Source organism: Crotalus tigris, unplaced genomic scaffold (genome assembly GCF_016545835.1).
Source record: "Crotalus tigris isolate CLP2741 ecotype Arizona unplaced genomic scaffold, ASM1654583v1 scf7180000017987.690289119674:8195010, whole genome shotgun sequence".
Lineage (NCBI taxonomy): Eukaryota > Metazoa > Chordata > Lepidosauria > Squamata > Viperidae > Crotalus > Crotalus tigris.
Window position 1 is genome coordinate 2,806,517 of NW_024096758.1, and position 25,613 is coordinate 2,832,129.

Below are 25,613 nucleotides of genomic sequence, written 5' to 3' on the forward strand. Positions count from 1 at the left end.
CAACCCAAAACCCTCTTATGTATCGTTGGGTGCTGGGTGGGCATGGCTCATTGGGTGGGTGTGGCCCATTGGTGGGCATGGCTGCGGTGGTAACGGCAGATTGGGTGGGACTAAAAAGTCCAATCAATCAATTCCAACTTTGCAAGATCTTTTTTTTCTCGCGTAAAGTTGAAATTGATTGATTGATTGAACTTTTTTTTTTTTTAAAGCGAAAGGGTTATATAAAACCCAGCTGAAGGCCTAGGACTGGGGCAATGGCGCACGTGCCCACAGAGAGGGCTCTGCATGCCACCTGTGGCACGTGTGCCATAGGTTCGCCACCACAGATCTAAGCTATCAGTAGTTCCAAAAGTTCAGAAAGAGATAGCAGGAACTAGTTGCCCCTTTCAAGCTTCAGGAGGACATAATCAACTAAAGCCAAGACCTTATCAGCCCATTATGTACAACTATAGGACAGTCCTGGAAGTGTGCATGTAATGCCTTAAAACAGGGATGTCAAATTGCCAGCCCATGGGCCAGATGTGTCACGAGGAAACCGTGCCCACCCCATTGCCAGCAATGGGGAAAACGTTCCGTTATGTTGCGCGACATCACAAGTTTGACATGCCTGCCTTAAAATGTAGTGAGGGGCAAGAGTAAGAACAATAGGAAGCTATAGGATGATGAAATCCTAAAGCTCTTCTTCTTTTTATTTATGATCTGTGGGAGGATAGACCTTACCTATCTGCTCTGTCCCTATAGACCCCATCCTGACCTCTTAGAGAAGTATGACTCTGGCACAACTAATTTTCTTCACGAAAGGAGACCTGGAACAGAATAGTACATAAATGTATAACATAAATGAACAATATGGGACAGACATTGTACAAAGAAATACATGCCAAGCATTTAATTAAAAAACAGCAGCATCCCAAGACTTTTTGGCCTGGCAGGCTCCACACCAACATGGGGGAACTGAATTTTCATAACCTTTGCATCTGGTCTATCCCCTTTTCTGAATTGTGCTAAACATTTCTTCCTCTACACTCATTCAGTTCTGAACCTCTTTCTTTTTAAAATTAAGGTCCAGGTTGAAAGGCCATTATCTTGACTCGATATTATAGACTACCCTGCTTTAGCACAGAAAAAAAGCAGAAATTGTAACAAGTAGCAAATCACATTCATTCTCAGCCCTGTGAGGCAAATCATACACAGCTAGAAGAAAGCACTTCTTGTTGCAGCTTTTTATGAAACCTGGCAGGTGGCACTTTAAATTACACAAGCAGGTGCCCCGTGCCTTGCTCCAAGGCTGACAGAAGAAGACTAGTCATTGCTGGTATTTTGAAAAGTTGAGAGCTATTTGGCTGGTTCAGACATGCTTTAATTTTCTCCAATCTCTGTTGGTCCTACTGAAGCTTCAGCTTCCCACTGGGGTTGTTTTATGGATAGCTGGGAAGAGAAAGGCATTAATTGTTTGCCACTGCAGTCAGTGGTTTGAAGTAGGATTATAAGAATTTCAGGATTTGCATGTAGTCATGGCAATTCTTTAAATCCTTATTAGCTAAAATAATTCTGCAGGCAACTACAACTTTGTAGCAAAGATCTATAATATTTGTATTGTGCTTTCAAGATCAACATTTAACCCAATAAATTTTGGTCTGGATTTAAGAAAGTCCAAACTCCATCCAGTATAATTTATGGAATTTTAAAGCATTTTAATGATTGTTCATTTTACATAATTCATTCAAGATTTTGGCTACTCATAGAGAAAATCTGTATCAATATTGGTAGTTTGTCAAATGCAAATTGATCAAATGCAAAGATCTTCCCTCTCACTGCTGCAAAGTTTACTCAGCAATGTTTGCTCACATAGTTTCAAATATCTGATTCTTTCATGTGGTTTATAAGAAATTTAATTCTGTGTCCACCACTTCCACATTTGCAGAATGGTCACAACTGAAAGTTGTATCAGTTGAACTTAAATAAGGGAACTTGGGGATTTTCACTTTGTTTAGGCACAGAATCAAGGTTTGGGTTCTCCATTGGATGTTTCATCTTAAGGCAGTATTTCTCAACCTTGGGGACTTTTAAGATCTGTTGATTTCAACTCTCAGAATTGTGGGAGTTGAAGTCCACAGATCTTAAAGGTTGTGGAACTCTGTTGTAAGGGATCCTGTCTTGTTCCATAAGCACAGAGAGGATCACACACATCATTCATCATGCAAGCTCCCTACCAAAGTGCTATCCCTGGCTTTGACTGAGATAGTTCCTTCACCTTCAAACTTCCTTTGAATCCAACTTGATTCCTGGTGACTTCATGACCAGGTTAATGTGCTTTTCTTGACACTACAGCTGGGATTTGTATTGTCTCCTTTCCTTTTCTTTCTCCAACCGCAGAAAAACAAAAAAATATCATTTGTGGTGACTGTGTTGAAATTTGGAGCTTTTTAAAATTTATATTTGGCCACATAATCAAACCCTTTAAGGAACTGCTGAGTGAGACTGTGAGGAAATGCCTCATCTTTGTTCACCTACTCCCAACGCATGGCCTCACTCCACTGCCTTGAACCAAATGGCAACCTCGACATTCTGTGGGGAAGGAAAAGGATGCTTTCCTCTCTGCTGACTCCTCAACGGCAAACAGGTCAAAGCCCCATATCAATTACACTGCAGATAAAGCCTTTTTCTTTATCAAGAAATTAGAAATAAATCATGAAGGTGTTAGCTCTGGAGAAGCAAGAAGTAGGGGAAATGCAAGTCAGTTTCTTTCAGGGACTCAAGTATCTCCACTGGAGTTCTTCTAATGACCCTAGTGTTTTTACTCGATTTACTGAGTAAATGTACAATAAACTCAATTTATTGGAGTTATTGGAAGGATCCTAGTGGAGATACTTGAGTCCCTGAAAGAAACTTGTTCCAGTGCCAGGTACCCACGCATATGGCAGGCTATGGACACATCTGATGGTGTCTGAAAGGGAGTTAGATCTTTGGTCCATCAACCTTCCCAACCAGACATTCCACAGGAATTCTGGGAGATATGATTGCATCTTAACTGGAGAACAACAGGATGTTAGAAATGTCGCTTGCAATATCATGGTGACCTCCAAGGTCTTAATAGAGAGGCCTTTCCCAGTCCATTGACCTGAGATCTTTCAGATTAGAGATACTGCCAAGGACTAAACTCAAACCTTCCATGCAATTATTTTGAGGGAGAATCTTATTAAAGTGACGTGTACGGAAACCTGTCATGAAATAGAAGGGATGCAGTCATTTTGCTTCATTTGTAGCTTGGTACAAAATTCTAGCTCCATTTGCATCCTAACCAAAGCAAAGCCAAAGCAGTGAAAATCTGACATTGTAAAATTTTAGAATATTGACTCAAAGTAGAATTTTTGAATGATTTACAGTAATTTCTCCTCATTTAGATAAATCCACCTTGATTCTGAAAAGATTTTTAATATTTATTTGATTTTTATGCTGCCCATCTTATCTAGAGGCTAATAGACTGTTTAAGTTCATTTATCTATTGTCCCCTCCACTGGATTTTAAATACAGTTTAATGATTCTGTAGTTTAATGCAGCATGGAGGTCTTAAGCTTTTGTGAACCACACTGGTGCATAAATATTAGAGTGGTGGGATACAGATGGCAAAATAAGCAGTGAATTCAAAACCTGTGTTTAATTGACAAGAGCACTTTTACTTTGTAGAAGGGATGATGCCTTTTCTCTTGTATATCTGCAACTAGGAGTATAAACTTTATCTGTAATGCCAAATATACTATGAGAGTATCAAGTAAACAATTGAAGGTCATACTAACACTGCAGATACTAAAAGTGGCAAGTTTAATCTTGCACAAGAGCCAATTGTCACTTAACATTAGACTAAACCAAAAGAAAGCCCAATACTATTTGTTAAAAATAGCTGCAGCTGAAAAAGGCAGTCTATGTTGCACCTTATGACACCATAGGTCTGAAACCCTGAAGGTTTCCAGGCTGTTACCCATTCGTAAATGATAATCAAAGAAATGTTGTAATGGTCAACTCTTTTTTTGCCTGTTATGGGAAGACCAAAAAATTCATTAGATGGATTTGAATGTGATACTCAAGAGAAATCTCTCTTTGATATCAAGTGATCTAAATGGACCTTGTTTTGCTAGCTCAGACAATGTTTGAAGTAGGGCCATGGCATCTCCATTCTGCTATGGCCTTAACGGGCAAATGCAAAGCCTCAGCTCTTCTTCACTATGTCAGTCCAGTCTTTTCATCATATAGGGCCCTTCTAGTCCATAGCCAATCTTCCTGTAGTAATCTCTGGTACCCACACCTGCAAGGAAAAACAGAAAGACTCAATTTAGAGTTGAGAAACAATTTACGGAGAAGAATATGCAAATAGCCAGTCTTACTGGAAGATGCTTGAAATTTATTTCAAATTACTCCTATTACATCTATTATCAGCAATGAAGTATGTTTATTTTGAAATAATACAGCATCTGTATGTCTTCTTGTCATATCTGTCCGCACACAACACCAAATAAGCTTGCTTCATCTTGCCTCATGCTTCTGTCCTCGGCTTATTCATCCCCAGTTCCCATGTTACAGGGACCCTCTTCTTTTTAGAGCAGAGGTCCCCAACCCTGGCCACTTTATGACTTGTGGACTTCAACTCCCAGAATTCCTCAGCCAGCCATGCTGTCTTAGAGCAGCATGTTCTTCCATTGATACCACAGACGGGAAACCTTGCAGCTCTTGGACTAATTTCATTCAGGATTAATTTTCAAAAACCTTATGTAAGCTCAAATTACTCATAAGAGTGATCTGTCCTTTATCTGCTGAGATGTTATGAAGAGGAAAAATTGGGTGCCGGAGAGGTTCCCTCCCCAATGCACTTCCATCACGTTATTCAAGAGAATGGGGTTCTTGATGGGTTGCTTATCTGTGACTTAGACCAACCCTCCATTTCAGCTGCAGAGCTTTTTATTTATTCTGTGACCACTCTTTCCACACGATTAACTAAAACGTTCCTGTGACATTTGCTACATAATGATACTGTTGACAGTCAAGCAATCTTTTTGTTTGTATTTATGATTATTAAACTGATCTAAGCCATTTTTCCCAGATGCAGAACTATAACCCAGAGCATATGGTTTCCACAAATGTATCTTGTGGAGACAAGAGAGAGGCCATTAGCATATCTCCTTCTATTTTGCTGCTGGAAAATAAAGTTCTTAATCAGTGATTCAGCGAGGGGTGGAAGGTGCTGAATGAAAACAAGGAAATAAATGTGTGCAAGTTATAGATTTTTCTGCCAGATGGCTGGCCTACATGTTCCATTATTTTGAATAATGTGTGGGCTTTATGAAAATCATATCCTTTTTTACATCAGGCTCTTGCCAATCCAGAAGATCAAGTATGAAAATTCTAGATCAAATATTCATAAAATATAAGATTTATAAGTTCTGAAAGACATACTTTTTAAAATAAGAAAGATGAACATTGTATCACATGACTTTCACTTCTGACTGATATGTAGGATAACTACATGCCTAAACTGGAACAATATACAGAAACTCTTATTTGCCTAGTTGCAAAGGAAAAATAGGTGGGGTAATAATACTTTTGGTAGATCAGGAACTATTTTATCAGATACTTGAAATATTATGCTGGGGAATGGGAAATGAAACACAGGCAATACAAGTAAGCTTATTAATACCGAATAATAAAATAACAGAGTTGGAAGGGACTATGGAGGTCTTCTAGTTCAAACCCCTAAGTCAAGCAGGAAACCCTATACCTTTTCAGACAAATGGTTGTCCAAACTGTTCTTACAAACAGTGGAACACCCACCACTTCTGGAGGCAAATCCTTCCACTGATTGTTTTAATTGTCAGAAAATTTCTCCTAGGTTGGTTCTCTTCTTCATTTGTCTCTATCTATTGCTTTTGTCCTGCTTTCAGATGCTTTGGAAAATAGGTTGACTTCCTCTTCTTTGTGGCAGCCCCCTAGATAGTAGAACATTTCTATCATATCACTCCTCATTCTTCAACAAACTAGACATACTCAATTCCTGCAACTGTTCTTCCAGTCCCCTAATCACCTTTGATGTTCTTCTCTGCATTTTCTAGAGTCTCAACATCTTTTTTTATATCGTGGTGACCAAAACTGGATGTAATATTCCAAGTGTGGCCTTACCAAGGCATTATAAAGTGGTATTAATACTTCATGTAATCTTGATTCTGTACCTCTGTTAATGCTACATTGGGCTACGTTGGCTTCTTTGGCAGCTGCAGCAAAATGCTGGCTCATATTTAAGTGATTGTCTGCTAGAACTCCAAGATTCTTTTCGCAATTACTACTATTGAGCCAGGTACCACCTATTCTATACCTGTGCATTTGGTTTTTCTTGCCTACATGTAGAACTTAACTTTTTTGCCACTGAATTTCATTTTGTTAGATACCATAATCTCTCAAGACTGAAGGATGCCAATGATAGATAGAGCCCAGTGTCCCAGTCTGTCCAGATCCTTCTGTATGTTGAGCCTATCTTCTGGAGTATTGGCTATTCCTGCCAGCTTGATGTCATCCACAAATTTGATGAATTCCCCTTCTATCCCCTTGTCTAAATCATTGATGAAGATATTGTAGACTATCTGACCATTCACAAAACAATTACCAATTATTAGCAATACATTAAAACATGGAATATGCTACTCCTATATGGAATGCAGAAAGGTATTTCTAGCAGATGATGATATACATAATACTGGAAGATGGGGAAGTGAGCAAATCCCCTATATTCTTGGTGACCTTATATTGTCCCATAATAGCATTGCCACAAACTCTTCATGGAGAAAAGATGGAGTTGGTATTTAGCTCTTTTGCAATTTCTGTTTCCTGGTTATTGTTCTGTCTGTTACAAGTTTCTAGTTGCCCCTGGCGAGTGGCAGTTTCTGGGGGTAGTTGGCACTCATAACTACGGTAAGTACAAGGTTCCCACCCACAGGCTTTGGAGAGGCAAATGATACAATTTAGGATGGGCTGTCCATCACTTATTATACTTTGAAATGACTTTAAATGGGACTTGCAAGTGGCAATAAACAAAACACTATCATTTTCTCTTCAAGGCTGGTCCTGTAATCAATTATTCTCAGCTATCTCTCCCCTCCCTTTTCAGCTTGTTGAATGAGCATTGTTTGAAACAAAGCTGATGTAAATTCTTAAGTCAGAATTAGCAACCTGATGCTTTCTAAATATTTTTTAGACCATAGCTCCTATAAGCCTCAGCCAATAAAGCAAGAGCTTTAAGAACTACAAAGTGTATGATCAGGACCCAACTATGTTTTTGAATCAAATGCGTGGGATTGTAATTGTCAAAAAGCCAGTTGTGACCACATGACAAAAGCCTTGCCTCCCATTCATGATTTACATAAAGGAATGGATGTCTCTGATCACACCTGCCATTTTGATTTTGTTTAACTACCAGAGGTCCTTGAATGCAATTACACTTTATTTAAATTAAATACACTTAACATATCCCTTGTAATAAGTAGAAGAAATTACCTTGAAGAACAGGAAGAAGAACTACTACCAAGAAAATGGTCAAATAAAAGAAACCCGAGTCTGGGTCAGAACTGTAATCTGAGAAAGCAACTCAGACAAACCCCTCCATAATTCTCATGAATAAAAGGAGAGGGGGGAGGGAAGTACATTCACACTTGCAAGATTCTGTTATTATAATCTTATGTTAAACGTAGTATTAACCTACTGTATATGACTTTGATTTCCTTGTCTGATCAACTATAAATGCAGATACATCTAAGTAGCCACTGTATATACAGTACACTGGATGGTTTGTTGTTCAGCCTATAAAGTGTTCAGTTATCAGCATTTCATTTATTTTATTTATATCCTGCCTTTATAATTTTTTTTTTTTTACAAACAATTCAAGGAGGCAAACATACCTAGTAATTCTTTTTCCTCCTATTTTCCCTTGTGAGGTGAATTGGGCTGAGAGAGCATGACTGAACCAAGCTGGTTTTCATGGCTAGCTTTCATTTTCCAACCCATGCTATACCATTATAATTAGGCAGAGAGACAGTGAGTAACTCCAAGTCACCTACTGAACAATGTGATGAATGAACCATTTGTATCCAAGTTTTTAATTTCTCAAGCACTGCCTCACTGTAGCCCACTGAGAATTGCCTTTTGCAGATGGATTTAATAATGGGCTTATTCATTCATGTGATACTTAAATTCCTCTTGCCTTTGTTGTAAATTTTTCTGTTTCTAACCAGAACTATGTTGAGGGTTGATTCTGGTTTTTGATTTTGAGGATTAGTTCTTATTAAGGATAGGAAATTTTTCTATCACCTCTATCAATAAAAAATACTGTTCAGTTCCTAACCCCTAAAACAAGGAAAGCCCAGATGATGCTTAGAAGTGAGTTGTTTTATGCCGCCATCAACCCCTGCTGATGAGCACTGGTCATAAGTAAAGAATGATGAGGGAAAGCTATGTGAAAATGTTTAGAAGTATCCAACCTCATAATCACAACAAAAGCAATCTCTGGTTCAAATCAAGCCCTAATAATTATTGAAAGATAATTTTTAAGTTTCAGCTGGAAAGCCAGCAGCCCATGTTTGAGCCTGAGTGTCATACAACAGGGTGAGCTCCTTTCCTTGTCCCAGCTCCTGCCAACCTAGCAGCTTGAAAGCATGCAAATATGAGTAAATAAATAGGTACCACTATGATGGGAAGGTAACAGCGCTGTGACATCATGCTGGTCACATGACCATGGAAATGTCTTCGGACAGCACTGGCTCAATGGCCTTCAAATGGGCATGAGCACTGCCCCCTACAGACAGCAATGACTAAAGGAGTAAAATCCTCAGAGATTCCTTTATCTTTTTTTAAAAAATTAATAATAAAAATAATTGTGGGCACAAGTTACAGATAAACATATAAGTATGTGCCAATTTTTAAAATTGTTTTTGCTTCTTTTTAAACATTGACTCCCAAAGTGGGGGTTTTGGGGGAGGGGGAATACAGCTGGGGTTGAGGCAGAGCTGAAGTGCCATTAATGAAATATTGCCATCTCTGCAGGAGCTCAATGAGATATAATCACTCCATCTGGAAGGTCTGTAATAGTTCTGAGTCTGGTTTTAATTGCACAAAGAAAAACCTACAGTCCAAAGGAGCTGGGATCTGCATTCACAATGATGGAATTGACAGATTTATCTGCCACCAAATATTATTGTCATTATGTTCAGTCGTAATAAAGTAGAACATTCAAGGATAGTTTATGATTTCAAAATCTATATAACATGACATTTTTGTCATTAGCTCCCCTTGATGTCATATTGAGCTCATGTGAATTTTTCTGCCTCAGAAAAACCTTTCTCAGGATTGTAGTAAATCTTAGTATCTTGTCTGGCTTTACAAACTTTACCTCTAGTATCTGATTTACAAACTGTAAATCAGCTTTCACCCCTTTTATATGGAAAGCAAAACTTTCCATATAATTATCAATGGAATACTGCACAAACCTCAAGGAACGGTTTTGGAAATGTGCGGCTGTGGGCTGCCTGAACAGGGTCAGTATTGTACGTAATAAACTCCCCAGTAGATGGAGAATTAATGGAGCCCAAAACTTGGTAGTCAATCACCAGGTTTGCATACAAAAAGTCTTAAATTTGGTCTCTGACATCACCAATTAAAAAAGGATCAGATGAATATGAAAAGTCCTGCTGAGTCAAACTAAAATTTCACCTAATACAGTATTTTCTTCTCCAACTGGTCAATCGATCCTGTTGGGAAATCCCAAAGACAACAACATCTCCCACCACAATTACTAATGACCAATATGCAAACAAGAAGTGATTATAAGAAGTATACATATATCCAGTATCATTAGTATCTGTGAAAAATTTATTATTCATAAGTATTCCTCATTCTTTAAACTCATTCAAAGTTGTGGCATCTTCTGGTAATGACTTCTTTAAGCTAACTATGTGCTATGCAAATTGCTTAGTTTTATCTGTCCTGACCCTCCCATTCTTAGTTACTTTTGATGCCTCCAAAATAAGCAAGAAAACTCTTTTTCTTACCACTGAGATAGTGAAAATTCATTCCAATCTAAGCCAATAATTTTGTGCTAGATGGAGAAACAACAGGCAGCTTCTTACACAGAAACTATAGGAAGATCTAATGGGGATTTAAGAACGGAGATGACGGGAGAATTTAATATAGAGAGACTGCTGATTTCCCAATGCAGCTTTTTTATCAGTTCATCCAGGCTATCAAATAATCTCAGTTTATACCTATGGAATAAAAATGAAGGACAACATTTTCCTGATTGAAATGAACTGTGCCTCTTTCTTTCAGAGACTGGTATAAATGAATGTTCCCCTAGCTTTATTTATTCATTTTTTAAAGGATTTTCCAAACTCATGAGTGAGGAAGGGAACTGAGCCCTCTATCCTGCCAAAGGCCACTTTTGTCTTTTGCTTCTTACAGGCTACTATGAAGGTCCAGCCAACTTGCATGTCATCAGTTCCCAGAAATGCCCCTCATCTCCTTCTACAGGCACTTCAGCAGCCGTGTGCGCTCAGGCATGCAACATTTCTGGCCTGTGTCCATGTTAATTTTCTACTTGATGGCACACAAATCGAAATCTGGTCTGGGGGAAAGCTGATCAACTCACTACATGGTAATTAATTCACTGCAAAGACAGGCAGTTCTGCAAAGTGTCACTGCCCCCCTCGCCCCTCCCCTCCCCACGCACTATCCTGCAGCAGAGATAAGATGTCATCAAAACGTAAGAGATGTAAATTTTGGGTATTCTTGCCTACCTTCAAATTTACACACACAGAATAAAAACTTGCAATTCTTCCAAACGGAGCTGGCCTTGAGTTCCTTACAAGGGCATGAAGGTTTTTACAAATTGGATGAAAATCTCAGAGCCCCCTAAATTTCCTTTCAATGGTGAAGGGGGGGCAGACAGGAGAACATTGCCTGATAACAGGAAAACCTACATTTTTTACTACCTAGTTCTATATATTCGTGCTCTTAGGCTGGATAAATACCATGAAGAATGTTATCTTTAATCTTTTCAAGAAGACAGAGGTTTGGTGAAAGTGGAGTTGGGAGATAAATTACGTGAGCAAGGACACAAGAAAAAATGAGATTGCTCCTGCAAAGCTCCTCCAACTTACCCCCGTTTACTTGCTGAAGGGAATCTAGTTCCAGATAAAAAGTTAATAAAAACAGTTTAAGATTTACTGTTTCTTTTTTGTCTTTGTAAAAGTTTATAAAAAATTTTCAATAAAAAAAACAGTTTAAGATTCTAGAAATAGACTTTAAACTCTCAGATATTATTTAGCTATCTATAAAACTAATAGAAATAGAAAAGCATGCCAAATCCAACACAAACTTGTTTTTCTCTCTCAGTTTATGCAACATTTCTGAAGTATTCTGTATAGCTAAAACAAAGGATTTTTTAATTTTATTTAAGTGGCACTTTACTTCTTGATTTCCTACGGAAAGTCAGAAACTGCCATTTTAGACACACAAATGTTTGGAAACAGAAATTAATTTGGCTACCCGCAAAGGTCAAAAACAAAGCAATTCTCCGTCATGCTGGTACATTACTCAATCTTGGAAGACCAAGCAACCCATTCCATTTACGTTTGGCTTTTGGAGACAAATTGCTAAGGAAGGAAGAAGAAAAAGGGAACAGAGTGGGGAGGGACGGCCTTTTGGTTCCTAAGAACATACAACCCACCTTTGCGAGAACAATAGAGGACTGATTGGCCAAACATGAAAGATTGAACAAGCATCTAAAATGTAAAACTGAAAAAAAATCTTTAGAAAATTGTTTAAATTGAGTCATGGCTGCTCAGTAAGCTGCCTGCTGCCCCAACAGCTTTCTCCTGTTCCTTCCATCATTACAGTCTACAAATGGTTCAGCTGCTGCCCAGGGTGCTGATTAATGGTCCAAGACCTCGCTTGTTTATGTATATATGCTATATATTTGGGAGAAAGTTGTATGTACGATCTGGAAGAACTGCAGTAGCAGCTTTTGCCAATCAGATAGGCCGGCATCAAAATTTTAAGGCTTTCCAGTCAAATGTACTAGTCATCCTGACAGAAGATTCTGTGAACTATGCTCATAGCATAACTGGACAGCACCCAGACTAAGAAAGGCTAGTCTATAAGCAAAACCATGAGTTGACACAACTTTTCTCTTTCCCAGTGCCCTTCAGATATAGTCTAGCACAGCGGTTCTCAATCTGTGGGTCGCGATCCCATTTGGGGTCGAATGACCATTTCACGGGGGTCGCCAAACAATGCAGTCCGCCATTTTTTCCCCTTTTCCTTAGCTGTGCTACTCCCTTTTATTCTTGAATAGAGTCTAATTCTATTGGCTTTCAAAAGCCAATAGGAATTGTCCAAGCTGTCTCTGCCCTGCTGAGCCCGCCAAAAGTCCCATTCTGCAAACGGTGCTGCAAGTTGTCTGCAGTGAAGGTGAGCTGTCTGGAAGTTTCCACCCCTCCCTGCTGAGCAACTACTAAAACTGTAAGTAAAAGAGGGCCAGGGGTGGGAGGTGGGAGGCCGGGGGGCGCAGGGAGGCTTGCTGGCGCGCGTGGGGCCCAGCAGGTGCCTTACCTCCCTTGGGCTGGGCCAGCTGGTGGTCCAGCCAGTGGTCGGCCTGCTCCGTCTCTGCCGCTTTCCAGCTATGCCTTGGCTGGCGCAGGGGGCGGCACCACACATGCGTGGCGCTCCTGGGCAGGGAAAGTCCTTGACTTATGACCGATTGGGTAGTCCTCGACTTATGACCGGTTGGGTAGTCCTCGACTTACAACCGGTTTGGTAGTCCTTGACTTACGACCGGTTGGGGGTCGCGGCATTAAAAAGGTTGAGAACCACTTGTCTAGCATCATGTTTCCCAGAGGGAGCAACTAGAAGTATTGGAAAGCCTACAAAGGAACTTCCAAAATGCTTCTCCTGTTGATGCTCCCAAGAAGCTGTCCTTTGTTTTCTCAGAATATAAAGATTACATCTCATCATCACAGACAGAGGACTTGGGACGTCAGTCTCCCTCACTTCAATCTTTCTCACAGAGCTGTTCTTGTGGGCATAAAGCTAGGGAAGACCATCAATATGCCACCTTCACATCTCAGAAAAAGAGCATATAAAGGTACAAAATTAAGGTTTTTTTCTCTGAATGTGGTTATTTTCTTTTCAAAGATATCAAAGTTAATAATATCCTTTGCATCTATCAGCAGAAAGTTATAATTACTAGTTGTGCAAAGAAAGGCTTCTGTCCTGAATATTCTGCCAATCACTTAAATGGATGAACTCAAAATTCTATAACTGTATCTTATATAGGAGCAATGGTGATGCAGTGGTTAGAATGCAGCATTGCATGCTGACTCTGCCCACATCAGGACTTCGATCTGATCGGCTCAAGGTTGACTCAGCCTTCCATCCTTCCAAGGTTGGTAAAACGAGGACCCAAACTGTTGGGGACAATATACTGACATTTGTAAACTGCTCAGAGAGTGCTATAAAGCACTATGGAGTAGTATATAAGTCTAGGTACTATTGCTATTATATTACTGTATGATAGGATGGAATTAAGTTGGAATTAAAATTGCCGGGAGAAATATCAACAACCTAAGATATGCAGATGATACCACTCTAATGGCAGAAAGTGAAGAGGAACTAAAGAGCCTCTTGATGCGGGTGAAGAAGGAGAGTGCAAAAGTTGGCTTGAAACTCAACATTAAGAAAACCAAAATCATGGCATCCGGCCCTCTCAATTCCTGGCAAATAGATGGGGAAGAAATGGAGGTAGTGACAGATTTTATTTTTCTGGGCTCCAAGATCACCTCAGATGGGGACTGCAGCCAAGAAATTAAAAGACGCTTGCTCCTGGGGAGGAAAGCTATGGCAAATCTAGACAGCATACTAAAAAGCAGAGACATCACCCTGCCAACAAAAGTGCGTATAGTCCAGGCCATGGTTTTCCAGTTGCAATGTATGGCTGTGAAAGTTGGACCATAAGAAAGGCTGAGCGCCAAAGAATTGAGGCCTTTGAACTATGGTGCTGGAGAAGACTCCTGCGAGTCCCTTGGACTGCAAGGCGTTCAAACCGGTCAGTCCTAGAAGAGATCAACCCCGACTGCTCTTTAGAAGGCCAGATCCTGAAGTTGAAACTCAAATACTTTGGCCACCTAATGAGAAGGAAGGACTCACTGGAGAAGAGCCTAATGCTGGGAAAGATTGAGGGCAATAGAAGAAGGGGACGACAGAGAATGAGATGGCTGGATGGAGTCACTGAAGCAGTAGGTGTGAATTCAAATGGACTCTAGAAGATGGTAGAGGACAGGAAGACCTGGAGGAATGTTGTCCATGGGGTCGCGATGGGTCGGACACGACTTCGCAATTAACAACAACAACAATGATAGGATGAAAAAGCCTTTTCTCCAGCCATTATAAAGCTCCATATTTCAGATGTCATATAAAACCTCATCTTTTTATTAGCTTCCATTGCCCACTTACTCCTCAGCTGCCTTTTTAATGATTATTGCTAACTGCTGTATAATTGGTGATGATGAGAAATGATATATACTATAAATATTTTTACTAAATAAATGTTGAGAATGCTGGAGTATCACGTTAGCCTTTATGGACCTATCTGCAGCTTTAAAGAGAGCAGCTACTGAAACTGCATGAAGATTATTTCAGTAGGAACCACCATCAGGAAGTTTTGGCTGTATCTGTGAAAAGCCCAATTCATAAGCTCTCAGATTCCAGATAAGGCAGAAGCAGGGTGATGTAGTGGTTAAGGTGTTGGATTAGAAGTAGGAAGGCCCAGCTTCTAGACTAGGGTTTCAATCTGCTAATTGGTGTCCTGAAGATCAATAATCTCATGCAGGCTCCCCACTTATGTGACAAAGAATGCTTCCAAAAGAGGAGGACCTGTTTTGTCTTTTTAAAGGGAAATAAAGTTTTCTGCCAGATCACCTTAATTCTGCTTCAGTCTTTCACTGATGGTGGTTCAATCTGAAGTCACATTCTCAAAAAATGGTCAGTAGAAAATATTGATACCAAAGTGAGTTTGTGAATGAACTCCATTCTCCAGGCATAATTGGAATTGGGAGAAGCCCAAGAAAAGAGAGAATTAAGAGTAATCTAAAAAGCTAAATATACATTGCAATTTGTGTATTATTTTATTACCTGATGCTTGTTGTTTTTAACATTCCATTAAACATAAGTTTGTATCAAGAGTTTTGAGATTCTTTTAATGTAATGTTCTAACCTCATAAAACAGGTTAGATTTTCTTTTCCAAATGAAACAGTATAGCCTAAATACTCTCCTGTCCCCATCAACCACGCAATATCTTCTAAACACCAATCTTTAGAAGTAGCATCTGTGGACTCGTTAAACAAAAGCTGCTCTAAAAAAACAATAGCTCTAGTTGCTGGCAAATAAATTCAGCCATTGTGAAGCTGACATGCAGGCGTGAAACCAGGCAGGTTACCATTTCCTGTGACCAATTCATTTAGGAAGATAAAAAGGAAAGCAGTCTTCTTAAACGCCAACAACTAAATGTGGGGAACAGCAAACCCAAAGAGAATATCCTGCACCACCATTTTTATAGAACACTAGTCCACAGTGGACAGAGAAAGTTGCACTTTAGGTTCACAGCCAGCCAAAAGATATAAACGTGGGTGGGAATCAAAGTACAGTGACTTGTTCAATTTATTCTAAGCACACATTTTTCTTAGCACAGACTCCAAGAACCCAAACTGCAGCTGCGTGGTAGGTGGCACAGACAGCAGCAAGATTTCATCAGTGACTGCCAGAAGCTTCCATAGAAGTGCCTGTTCTTAACTATCTTCTGATTTGGTTCATTTCAAGCTCTGTTAGTGAGGTGACAGGGCTATAATGTACTCAGTTCCTCCTTCATGGAAGGATTCCTTAAGATCTTGTTTGTTCATGTTTCTCTCTCCCTTCCACGACTCTGGACGATCTTGTCTGCCAGACTGAGGAAATTTTAGAGAGGTTTCTTGCCATCACCAATGTAAGGGTTTGGGTGGGTGTGCTCTGGAATAGGAACGGAGTTTAAGATGACATTGTTAAGGACCTAATCTTGCATTATTTTAAAATGATCTTATGGTCCAGTGAAGAAAACTACGGGAAGATGAGTTTGATGGTGGATTGGGATAGAAGAATTGCTTATATAAGAAAGAGGCAAAGGAGGAGGAGGAGGAAGTCATTTACTAACCCAGAATGTTCTGTCTCCTCTCCCCACCTTATCAGGAGGGGGGGGGGTCCCTGAAATATCAGAATCAGAATAGAGCTGAAAGGGACCTTGGAGGTCTTCTAGTCCAGCCCCCTGGTCAAGCAGGAGTCTCTATATCATTTCAGACAAGTGGCTGTCCAGTCTCTTCTTAAAAACCTCGTGATGGAGCACCCACAACTTCTGAAGGCAAGCTGTTCCACTGGTTAATTGTCCTCACTGTTAGGAAGTTTCTCCTTAATTCCAGGTTGCTTCTCTCTTTGATTAGTTTCCATCTGTTATTTCTTGTCTTGCCTTCTGGTGCTTTGGAAAATGAATTGACCCCCTCCTTCTTGTGGCAGCCTCTCAAATACTGGAATAGCGCTATCATGTTCCCCCCTAGTCCTTCTTTTCTCTAGACTAACCATTCCCAAATCCTGCAACCGTTCTTCATATATTTTAGTCTACAAGCCTTTAATCATCTTATTTGCTCTTCTTTGCACTTTTTTTTTTTTATGTGTTGACCAAAACTGGATGCACTATTCCAGATGTGGCCTTATTAAAGCTTTATAAAGCGGTACTAATACTTCACGTGATTTTGATTCTATGCCTCTGTTTATACAACCAAGGATTGTATTAGCTTTTTTGGCTGCCGCCACACACTGATAATTCATTTTTAAGTGATCATCCACTAGGACTCCAAGGCCCATCTCACAGTTACTGTTTTTTGAGCCAGATACACAACAGCATCAAATACCAAGTTCTCCTTTATCTGGGTTGACAAGTGACTGCCAAGGAACAGTACTAGATTGGTACAGAATGAGGTTTTAAGCAGTCAATGCATTTTTCAATTAGCTTATCAATTTTTATTTGACTTTTCTATGTGTACAAAATATAGATATGCAATGGGCTGACAGAAAAGCTTACAGTCTTGTTGAGAAGTAGATGTGGGTGAGAGAAGCATCAAAAGACAACTCTTTAAAGTGTGTTTTGATTTCTGTTACATTTGTTACTATGGGCAGGCTACTTTAATGAATAGCAAAGGAGTGTGGCGCTCACATAAAGTCCAAAGTATTTCTTTTAAATCCTTTATGAAGTATGAAGAATTCTTTATTTCTACTTTACTATTAAATAGTAAAAAGTAATATGGTAACATAGAATTAAAAAGGAGAGTCCTGCATCCTCTATTTTTTGCAAGAGCAGAAAAACAGTAGTTATCCATCCAATAATATCACAAAGCTTAAAAAAATCAAGACACAGGTGTAAATGTTAAATATATGGTTGTGCATTCTTTCAAAATTATTTGGAAGAAATGTCAGCTGAGAATTATGGGGGTTGCAATTGAAGTGCACTTAGAAAATTTCAGGATGGGTGAATAGTAAATAAATATGTTAGTTTAAATATTTGAAAAATTAACAAAGCGTAAAACAGGATCTTATGGGATAGATAATGAGTTTTTGCAAACTTTCATTGATTAATGGAATTTATATGTAGTGATATATTAATGAATTTGTTTTAGAAATGTATCAATTTGATTATAACATCTTATATGGAGAGTGTTAGTTTGTCTAAATATTTGAAAAATTAATAAAGCATAAAAGAAGATCTTATGGGATAGATAATGAGTTTTAGCAAACTTTTATTGATTAATGGAACTTATATGTAGTGATATATTAATGAATGAATTTGTTTTAGAAATGTATTAATTTGATTATAATATTTTAAACAAATAGAGAATGTTAGTTTAAGTCTTAAGGGATAGATAATGAGCTGCTGAAAATTGTTATTGATTAATGGAATTTATATCTAGAGATACACTAATGAATGAATTTATTTGAGAAATGTACTAATTTGATTATAATATCCTAAATAGATAGAGACGGAAATTTTAAGGAATACTGTGTGAGCTTTATATTTATAATGTTACTGTTTTTTTTTAATTAATTACCCTTTCTCCACTTTGGTTCTCAAGCCTTGTTGGTGTAAAATGGAAAACTAATAAAAACTGTTTTTTTTTAAAAAAGAAGAAAATTTTAGGGTGGGGAATGGATTTAGTTGGATCTTGTGGCAGACATGACCAAAGATGTGTCTTGAGGTAACTTTCATTCATCCTTCCTGTCCTAAAGACTAGTATACATATTCTTCTTTTCCATTAAAGGAATTTTATTTGGAATAATTTTACTTAATTTTAGAAATACAAATCAAAGCAAATAGTAACCTGTTGGAAAGATTTTCAAAAAAACAAACACATGAGCAATGCAGCATTAGTCAAAATATACATGAAAAAGCTTAGGGGAGCTTCATAATTTTATCTTCCATTTCTAGAAATATGTCCTGCCTTCTCCATAAGGTTCATTAATTTGGCAAAAATGACAAAAATTGTTTGAAAGACTGGAAATCCTACATGGACTTTTTGTTGAAAGAAGAAAAGACTGAAGTGATAACTCAGGGATTATATAAAAGGGGATGGATGGGGAAAAATTAACATTATCATTACTCAATAGAAAGAAGGGTGGAAAGCATAATTGTATATTTTTTGTTTATTTTTTCACTTCCTTTCTTTTTATCTTACTTTCTCTTTTTTGCTTTGCATACTTTTATTATTATTTTTGTGCATGTATGTGTATGAGAGAGAGCGAGAAAGAAAGAGAGAGTTTTCATCAAATCTGCAGCAAGAATTCTTCCCAACTGAGGTAAAAGTGAGAGTCTGTATCTTCTAAAGTACATCTAGCTTTCTAAAGATTGCTAATAGGCTTCTCCACAATATCATCTCATGCATTTCATGGTGCTTTAAAATGTGTCCTTAAACAGTCTTTAAGTGCTTCTTCTCCTTTGCTTCTTTGTAATGAAAATGAGAATAATTAACCAAAAAAATAGCATTTCTTTGGTATATCTGAAACAGTTTGAGAGTGAGTGAAATGTGAAAGAAAAAGTGGGAGAAGTTGATAAAGGAAGTTGGCCCAACTTAAGATCAGCAAAACATCTTTGATGGCTATTTATGCGTGAAGTTTCTTATCTGTGTCATGGACAAATAACTGGTCTACCTGAAAAGGCTAGGGTGGAGAATTTGTCTGAAGCTGTTGGGGACTGTAGCTTAAAAGTTCCCTAGACTCCACACTCCAATTCCATGAAATCAAGAATTTGACTTCCAAGACTGTAATAGTTTTCTCTCTAAGTAAGGGCCTTATATTGCCAGATGTATGCTTCCCTCCTTTCTTACCAGTTCAAAACACCATCGTCCCTACTGTGTTCTTGTAATGCCTCCCCAAACAAGGGCAGCAAAATTGCTGCATTCATATGAGGGCTGTGGCTGTTGGAGGCTTCAGTGGAAGAAGCACTGAGGTAAAGGAAGGGCAGGGAGGCAAAACCTGTCTCTCTACGTTTTTTCTCTTTCCCAGCAAGATTCTACAGCTATTGGAGAAAAAAAAAACTAAGTAGCGGAGGTGACTGACTGGAATAACAATTCCACTGAATTAATTTACAGAAAGTTGCTATTCGTAATTGAAAAGAAAACGAATCTACAAATAAATATGTAAAACCTTTGGTGGTTGTTATTCGTTTATTTAAATTGATTGGCTGCCCAATTCCAGTGGATTCCAGTGGTTACTGAGGATATTTTGTCCTTTCCAGTAACAAAGAGAAATGGCCTCAGAGATATAAACTTGCAAGATGGGGTAGGAGGGGGCATATCGCAACAGGTCAATTGGAGTCTTGTAAGTTACAGACTTCCCTCAAACTCTCTTCCAGGTGAATCAGAAAGTTTGCATGGAGTTATATTGTATATATTTTACAACTGAATACACCACTTTACTGCCAATATATTTCAATTGTTTCAGTCTTCCCAGTGGTATGCTGGTATTAAGATGGAGACTTCAGAGGGAATAAATGTAGAGAAAAGAGTAAGGAAGTGTTCTGATTTGTTTTGGGACAACTTCAGTTCACCTGTGTCTGCATTTGCAGACAAGACAGCCTTCCTTGAAAACTGAAAACAGTAGCCTTAAAAGCATTATATTCAGTTTGCAATAATTTAATGTAAATGGCAGGTTTAGGGTGCAATAGAAGGGAAGCACCCTGCTCTTTTTTGCCTTTTGCTTTTTAAGTGTGCAAGACATATCCTGCACCATATGAACTACCATGAATAAGGATTAAACTTCTTCCTTGATCTCTTTATTGGGCCATCAGAGAAGCCCCAGTTTTCTCACTTATTGCAGCGCAACAAAGGCTGGTTGCTTGGACAAGATTGGCAATCAGATTTTTAAAAAAAAAATATTTTGTCTTTATTATTTTTATAAATAAACTCAAGATGGCAAACATACCTAATACTCCTTCCTCCTCCTATTTTCCCCATGGCAATCCTGTGAGATGGGTTGGGTTGAGACAGTATCTGGCCCAAAGTCACTTAGCCAGTTTTCATGACTAAGGTGGGACTACAACTCACAGTCTCCTGGCTTCTAGCCTGGTGTCTTTATCACTAGACCAAACTGGCTCTTTTAAAAATATCATTCTTTCCTTCCCAAAGTTAAACTCCTAAAACATCCAGAAACTGATTAATAGAGAAAAGACTGCCTATACTTTTGCATTCAGGCCTTCTCCTGGCTATCTTATTCTTTGATAGATTTAATTTTATTCTGGACTTTCCCCTAAGAGTATTAACCCCTAGGTTGAATTTATGAATAGATAAACACTACAATGCACGTATAATGGGGGCTCCCTTTCCTCTCCTTCCTTCTCCAACCCTCTTTTCAATTTGACTTTGAAGAGTTCACCACCATCTCCAGCAGACTGTGACTACTGTGTGTAAATTTATGATTGCATCAGCACTTTCAGTTTAGTGCAGAACTAGGAGTGAATATCAATTTTATTTCTATGCAAAGTACAGGAATTCCTCGGAATTAGAAGAATACAGTATATGGTCCCTAGACAGACATAGTACTTCTCTCTTTAGAAAAATAAGCATGCACATCAGGAGTATGTCACACGTAGCCAAGCAAAATATTGTTAGAGAACAATTCCCATAATCCTTCCCTACTGGCTATGTGTCCAGAAACAAAGCTAGTTAGCTGTTTATCCCCAGTTTATACAGTTTGAAGAGCAATATTTGGGTGTGGTGTTTATCAATAGCTGGAAATACACATTATTTCCTGATCACAGCTGGAACATCAGTTGCGACCACCCTAGAGAGGGAAAGAGCAGTCTCACAACTATGTCAAATATATATCCTGCAGATTTAAAGGACAAACCATCCAAATTCCAATGGACGTTGTGATGTGGTCAGAATTTCCATATAGACATACTTTCCGCATGGAAAGTAAATTAAAGAAACTGTTGATTCTAGTTATCTGACCAATATTTCCTTCCCCTGGAAGGAAGAACACACAAAGAAACAATAAGAAATCTTATCAAACCATAGATACTTGGTGTAAACATACATTACTGGTTTTTTTCAATAGCAAAATGCTTCCTCTGCCACAGACAAAAATCTAGGGATCTAGAAAGCTTTTTCTCCATTTCTTTAGCAATTTTCAGATATTCAGCTATCCAATACTTTCCCATTCACCAACAAAGGAGGGTAGATACTTACCGTGATTCCCCGAAAATAAGACCTAGCTTGATTTTTGGTGTTGGGCCTAATATAAGGCCCTACTTAAGACTCCGCCCACTTCATCCCACCGTAGGTTTTTTGGCACGCTGCATTGCGTGCCTGTCCCCCCCCCTTGCCTGCTGTTGATACTGCCATGGTGAAGTGGCCTGAACATTAAGAGAGCTGCGGCCTGAGGCAAGCAGAGGCTGCCTCCTTTGTATCCCTGCCCTGGATTGGGGAATCCAGCGGGTAGGCAGGGGTGGGGACTGGCCGGGGCCTCAACCAGCAGCTTCTCTCCTTCACTCTCACCCTGAAGCAGCCTCTGAAAGCAGCCTGCACTGCCCTGTGGGCTTTGCTGGCTTTCTCTTCCTCTGCGGAAGGGTGAGAAAGAAAGCTGGGCATCCCAAGATGTCCCACTCTGGGAGGAGATTCGGGTTTCCCTCGGTGGGGGGAGGAAGGCTTTGGAAACTACCTTTTCATTTACATTCATCATCAATATTGTAATCCATCCCTTTATTTTTCCCAAAAAAATTATTTGTATTCACCACGATTAGCCTCCTTGATCGCAACGGGAAGGCATGGTATGAATTCTGCACATGAGCCACGGAAATAGAGACACTCGCACCCTAAAAGCTCACGCCACTTCCTTGCTCAGGGTGCACCACTGCTTTATGTGAGCATTCAACTTTGTGGCTCATTTAAACTGTTCAGCTGCGGCAGACTGCAGTTCCCGTCAGCTTCAGGAAGCCTGGGCGATAGAAACCTTAGGCCAGGCTCCTTGCAGCTGAAGCAATCTGGTCAGGTTGGCTGTCGCCGGAGGCGTGGCCCATCCTCGTCCTCCAGCTCCACCGCACATGCGGGAGTGGCCAACCTCACCCTGGGCGAGCTAACAGGGAGAGGTTGCGCATTGTAGGAGACAACTGCAAAGGGCCCTTATGGATCACTGCAGTCCTGGAGGCTCCAGGAGCTGCAGGGATCCACACGCTGTTTTTGGCGCCACATCTCCGTGTGCGTCTGCCTTGCTGTTTTAGGCAGTGCTTCGGATCAACTGCAGTGCACTGTGGAGAGGATGGCTGGGGTTTGAGGGATGTTCTATTCCCATTCATAGCATGGCCGCCGTCCAATCACTGCGTCACCTCTCGGGAGGGCAGCATCAGCTGCCAGTTCAGCGGTGGGGAAAGTGGAAAGCAAATCCCGCCCACCAAATCAGTCTGGTGGGGATGGGATGGGAAACCAAGTGGCGCCGAAAACAGCGCTAGGAGCCTCCAGGAACTGCAGGGATCCACGTGCGCCCTTTGCAGTCATCCTCCTGCAATGCACAGCCTCTCCCTGTAAGCTCGCCCAGGATCAGGTTGGCCATCACGGGAGGCTCGTCCTGCATGTGCGGTGGAGCTGGAGGATGGGGATGGGACACGCCTCCAGTGACCGCCAACCTGACCCTGGACGAGGCGGATTGCTTCAGCTGCGAGGAGACTGGCCTAAAGTTTCCATCGCCCAGGCTTCCTGAAGCTGACAGGAACTACGGCCTGCTGCAGCTGAAGAGTTTAGCTGAGCCACAAAGTTGAATGCTCACATAAAGCAGTGGTGTGTCCTGAGTGAGGAAGTAGCATGAGCTTTGAGGGTGCGAGTGTCTCTATTTCCATAGCTCATGTGCAGAATTCACATTGCACCTTCCCATTGGTGATCAAGGAGGCTAATCGTGATAAATACAAATCATTTTTTTGAAAAATAAAGGGATGGATTACAATATTGTTGATGAATGTAAATGAAAAGGCAGTTTCCAAAGCCTTCCTCCCCCACCAAGGGAAATCTGAGTCGCCTGGTGGGGTGGGGCACCGGCCAGGCTGGGCCTTGTGGTGAAAAAAATAAGACAGCCTCCAAAAATAAGCCCTAATGGGTCTTTTGGACCAAAAATAAATATAAGACCTGGGCTTATTTTCGGAGAAACACGGTACATAGTTGCTAGTAGTGTATTACCTGAAATGACAGCTATCTTCCATGAGCCATGCTCTTCCTTGGCAATTCTCTCTGCTTCCTCCATAAGCAGCATCCCAAATCCCTGGAGAAAAGAAATAGGAATGCAGGAAATGTAAGTTTCCAGAATACTGGGAGCTTATAATTTAGAGATTAGCTGGCAGAACACTTAGAAGGTAATATGGTAACTATGAAGAGGCAGATAGGATTGAGAAAAAGGGAAAAATGATTAAAAATAATTCAAGCATTTCCTTATTTTTAACAAATACACCAGCTCTTATGGGATAGCTACATTGATCTGTTACAGGAAACAAACAAACAAACAAACGAGAATAAAAAACAGAAAGGAGAATGTTGAGACATCCTTTATCAGTACAACATATGTCCCTCTGAACTAGTACATGAATGCCCACTATGTTGGCTTGTAAGATTGTCTCTAGAGAGCCTACCTTGCATAGAAAGAATAATGGGAGCATGATTGGATAACATTGGCACATATAGAACACGAGCAATTGAAATAGATACAATATTGAGCATTAGCAAATAATGCTGCCTACAGCACGGCTATGACTCAGGCTCATAATCTAGTCTGTATTTTTTCTATCTTTCTAAAATGAAGGCCTGAAAGGCTCATTTGAACAAAGCCATGATGGGTGTCAGAAGGTCAGGATCTATAGGCAGCATGGCAGAGTAAGATGCCCTGATTGGGACAGAAATGTCAAATAATCTGAAAGTTAAAGCTTTCCCCCTATATGCTAAAACCTGCAATGTGCCACATCAACCCTAGAAGCAACTTAATTAAATGCCTGAGACCAGGCATGTCTACGTTTTAGTGAAAGTGTATAAAAGGAATAGGTTTGTTAAAATATGAAGGTTGCTTGAGACTTTGCTGGCACTGTATTTGAATTGTGTGAATTGGAGGTGGTATGTGAACAGAGGAAGAGGAGGAGGAGGAGGGAGGGGGAGAGTGGAGGAGGAAGAGGTGGAGAGAGGGGGAGGGGGAGGGTGGAGGAAGAAGAAGAAGACAACAACAACAACAATAATAATTCAGGCAAGCAGAGTTGGAGGAAGAATCTGCAACTGACAACCCAACAGGAGCGAGCAGGATGAGAAAGAGGTTTGGTTGTGGGGACCAGCTAGTGAAAAGGCTGGGCACTTGCACCACATCCTTGAGTGCCCTCTATGACCCCTGCAATTCCTCTCCTGCACCCCTATGCACTCTGCTTGACTTGCATCACATCCCTGTGTCCCCTTCCCTATCCATGCCATCTCTCCCACACCCCTACCACCACCTGTCCCCAACCATGCTGCAGTCCCATACACCTTCCTGACTATTGTGCAGCACCTCGCACATACTATTCCCAACTTGGGCTCCACCCACAAACATCCTCCCCAATCCCTACAGCACCTCTTAAGCATCCTTCCTAACCCACCCAGCACATCTCATACAACCGTAAGTATGCCCTTGCACCCTTCCAGATCTGTGCTGCAGAGATGAGCGAGAGACACCACACGGGTCAGGAAAGTGCACGAGAGGTGCTGTGCAGGTTGGGGAGGGTATGTGGAGGTGGGCAAGAGACACTGCATAGGTCGGAGAGGTTACATAGGGATGTGGCATGGATTGCCATAACAGTGCTGATCCAGCAGGTCACAGGAGATTTTAGTAATAAACATTACTGTAGTTTAGAGAAAAATAGTACATGTATATTTCTGAAGGAGTGTGAGTGGCTAGAAAATTTCTTTCCTTTTCCCAAACCATTGACTGGCAGACACACCCACTAGCAATGTTAAGG

The 25,613-nt window shown here is 40.1% G+C and overlaps 1 protein-coding gene across 1 annotated transcript in view; it reads right to left on the reverse strand.

The window, feature by feature from the left end:
• Positions 1-864: 864 nt before the first annotated feature.
• ELP3 (elongator acetyltransferase complex subunit 3) overlaps positions 865-25,613 on the reverse strand; it is a 100,609-nt gene continuing 75,860 nt past the window's right edge. Inside the window, exons 14-15 of the mRNA XM_039345956.1 lie at positions 23,824-23,905; positions 865-4,303 (exon numbers count right to left, since the gene is read on the reverse strand). Of these exons, the coding sequence (XP_039201890.1) occupies positions 4,227-4,303; positions 23,824-23,905 (159 nt within the window). The 3' untranslated portion in view covers positions 865-4,226. The remainder of the gene's footprint in view (positions 4,304-23,823; positions 23,906-25,613) is intronic.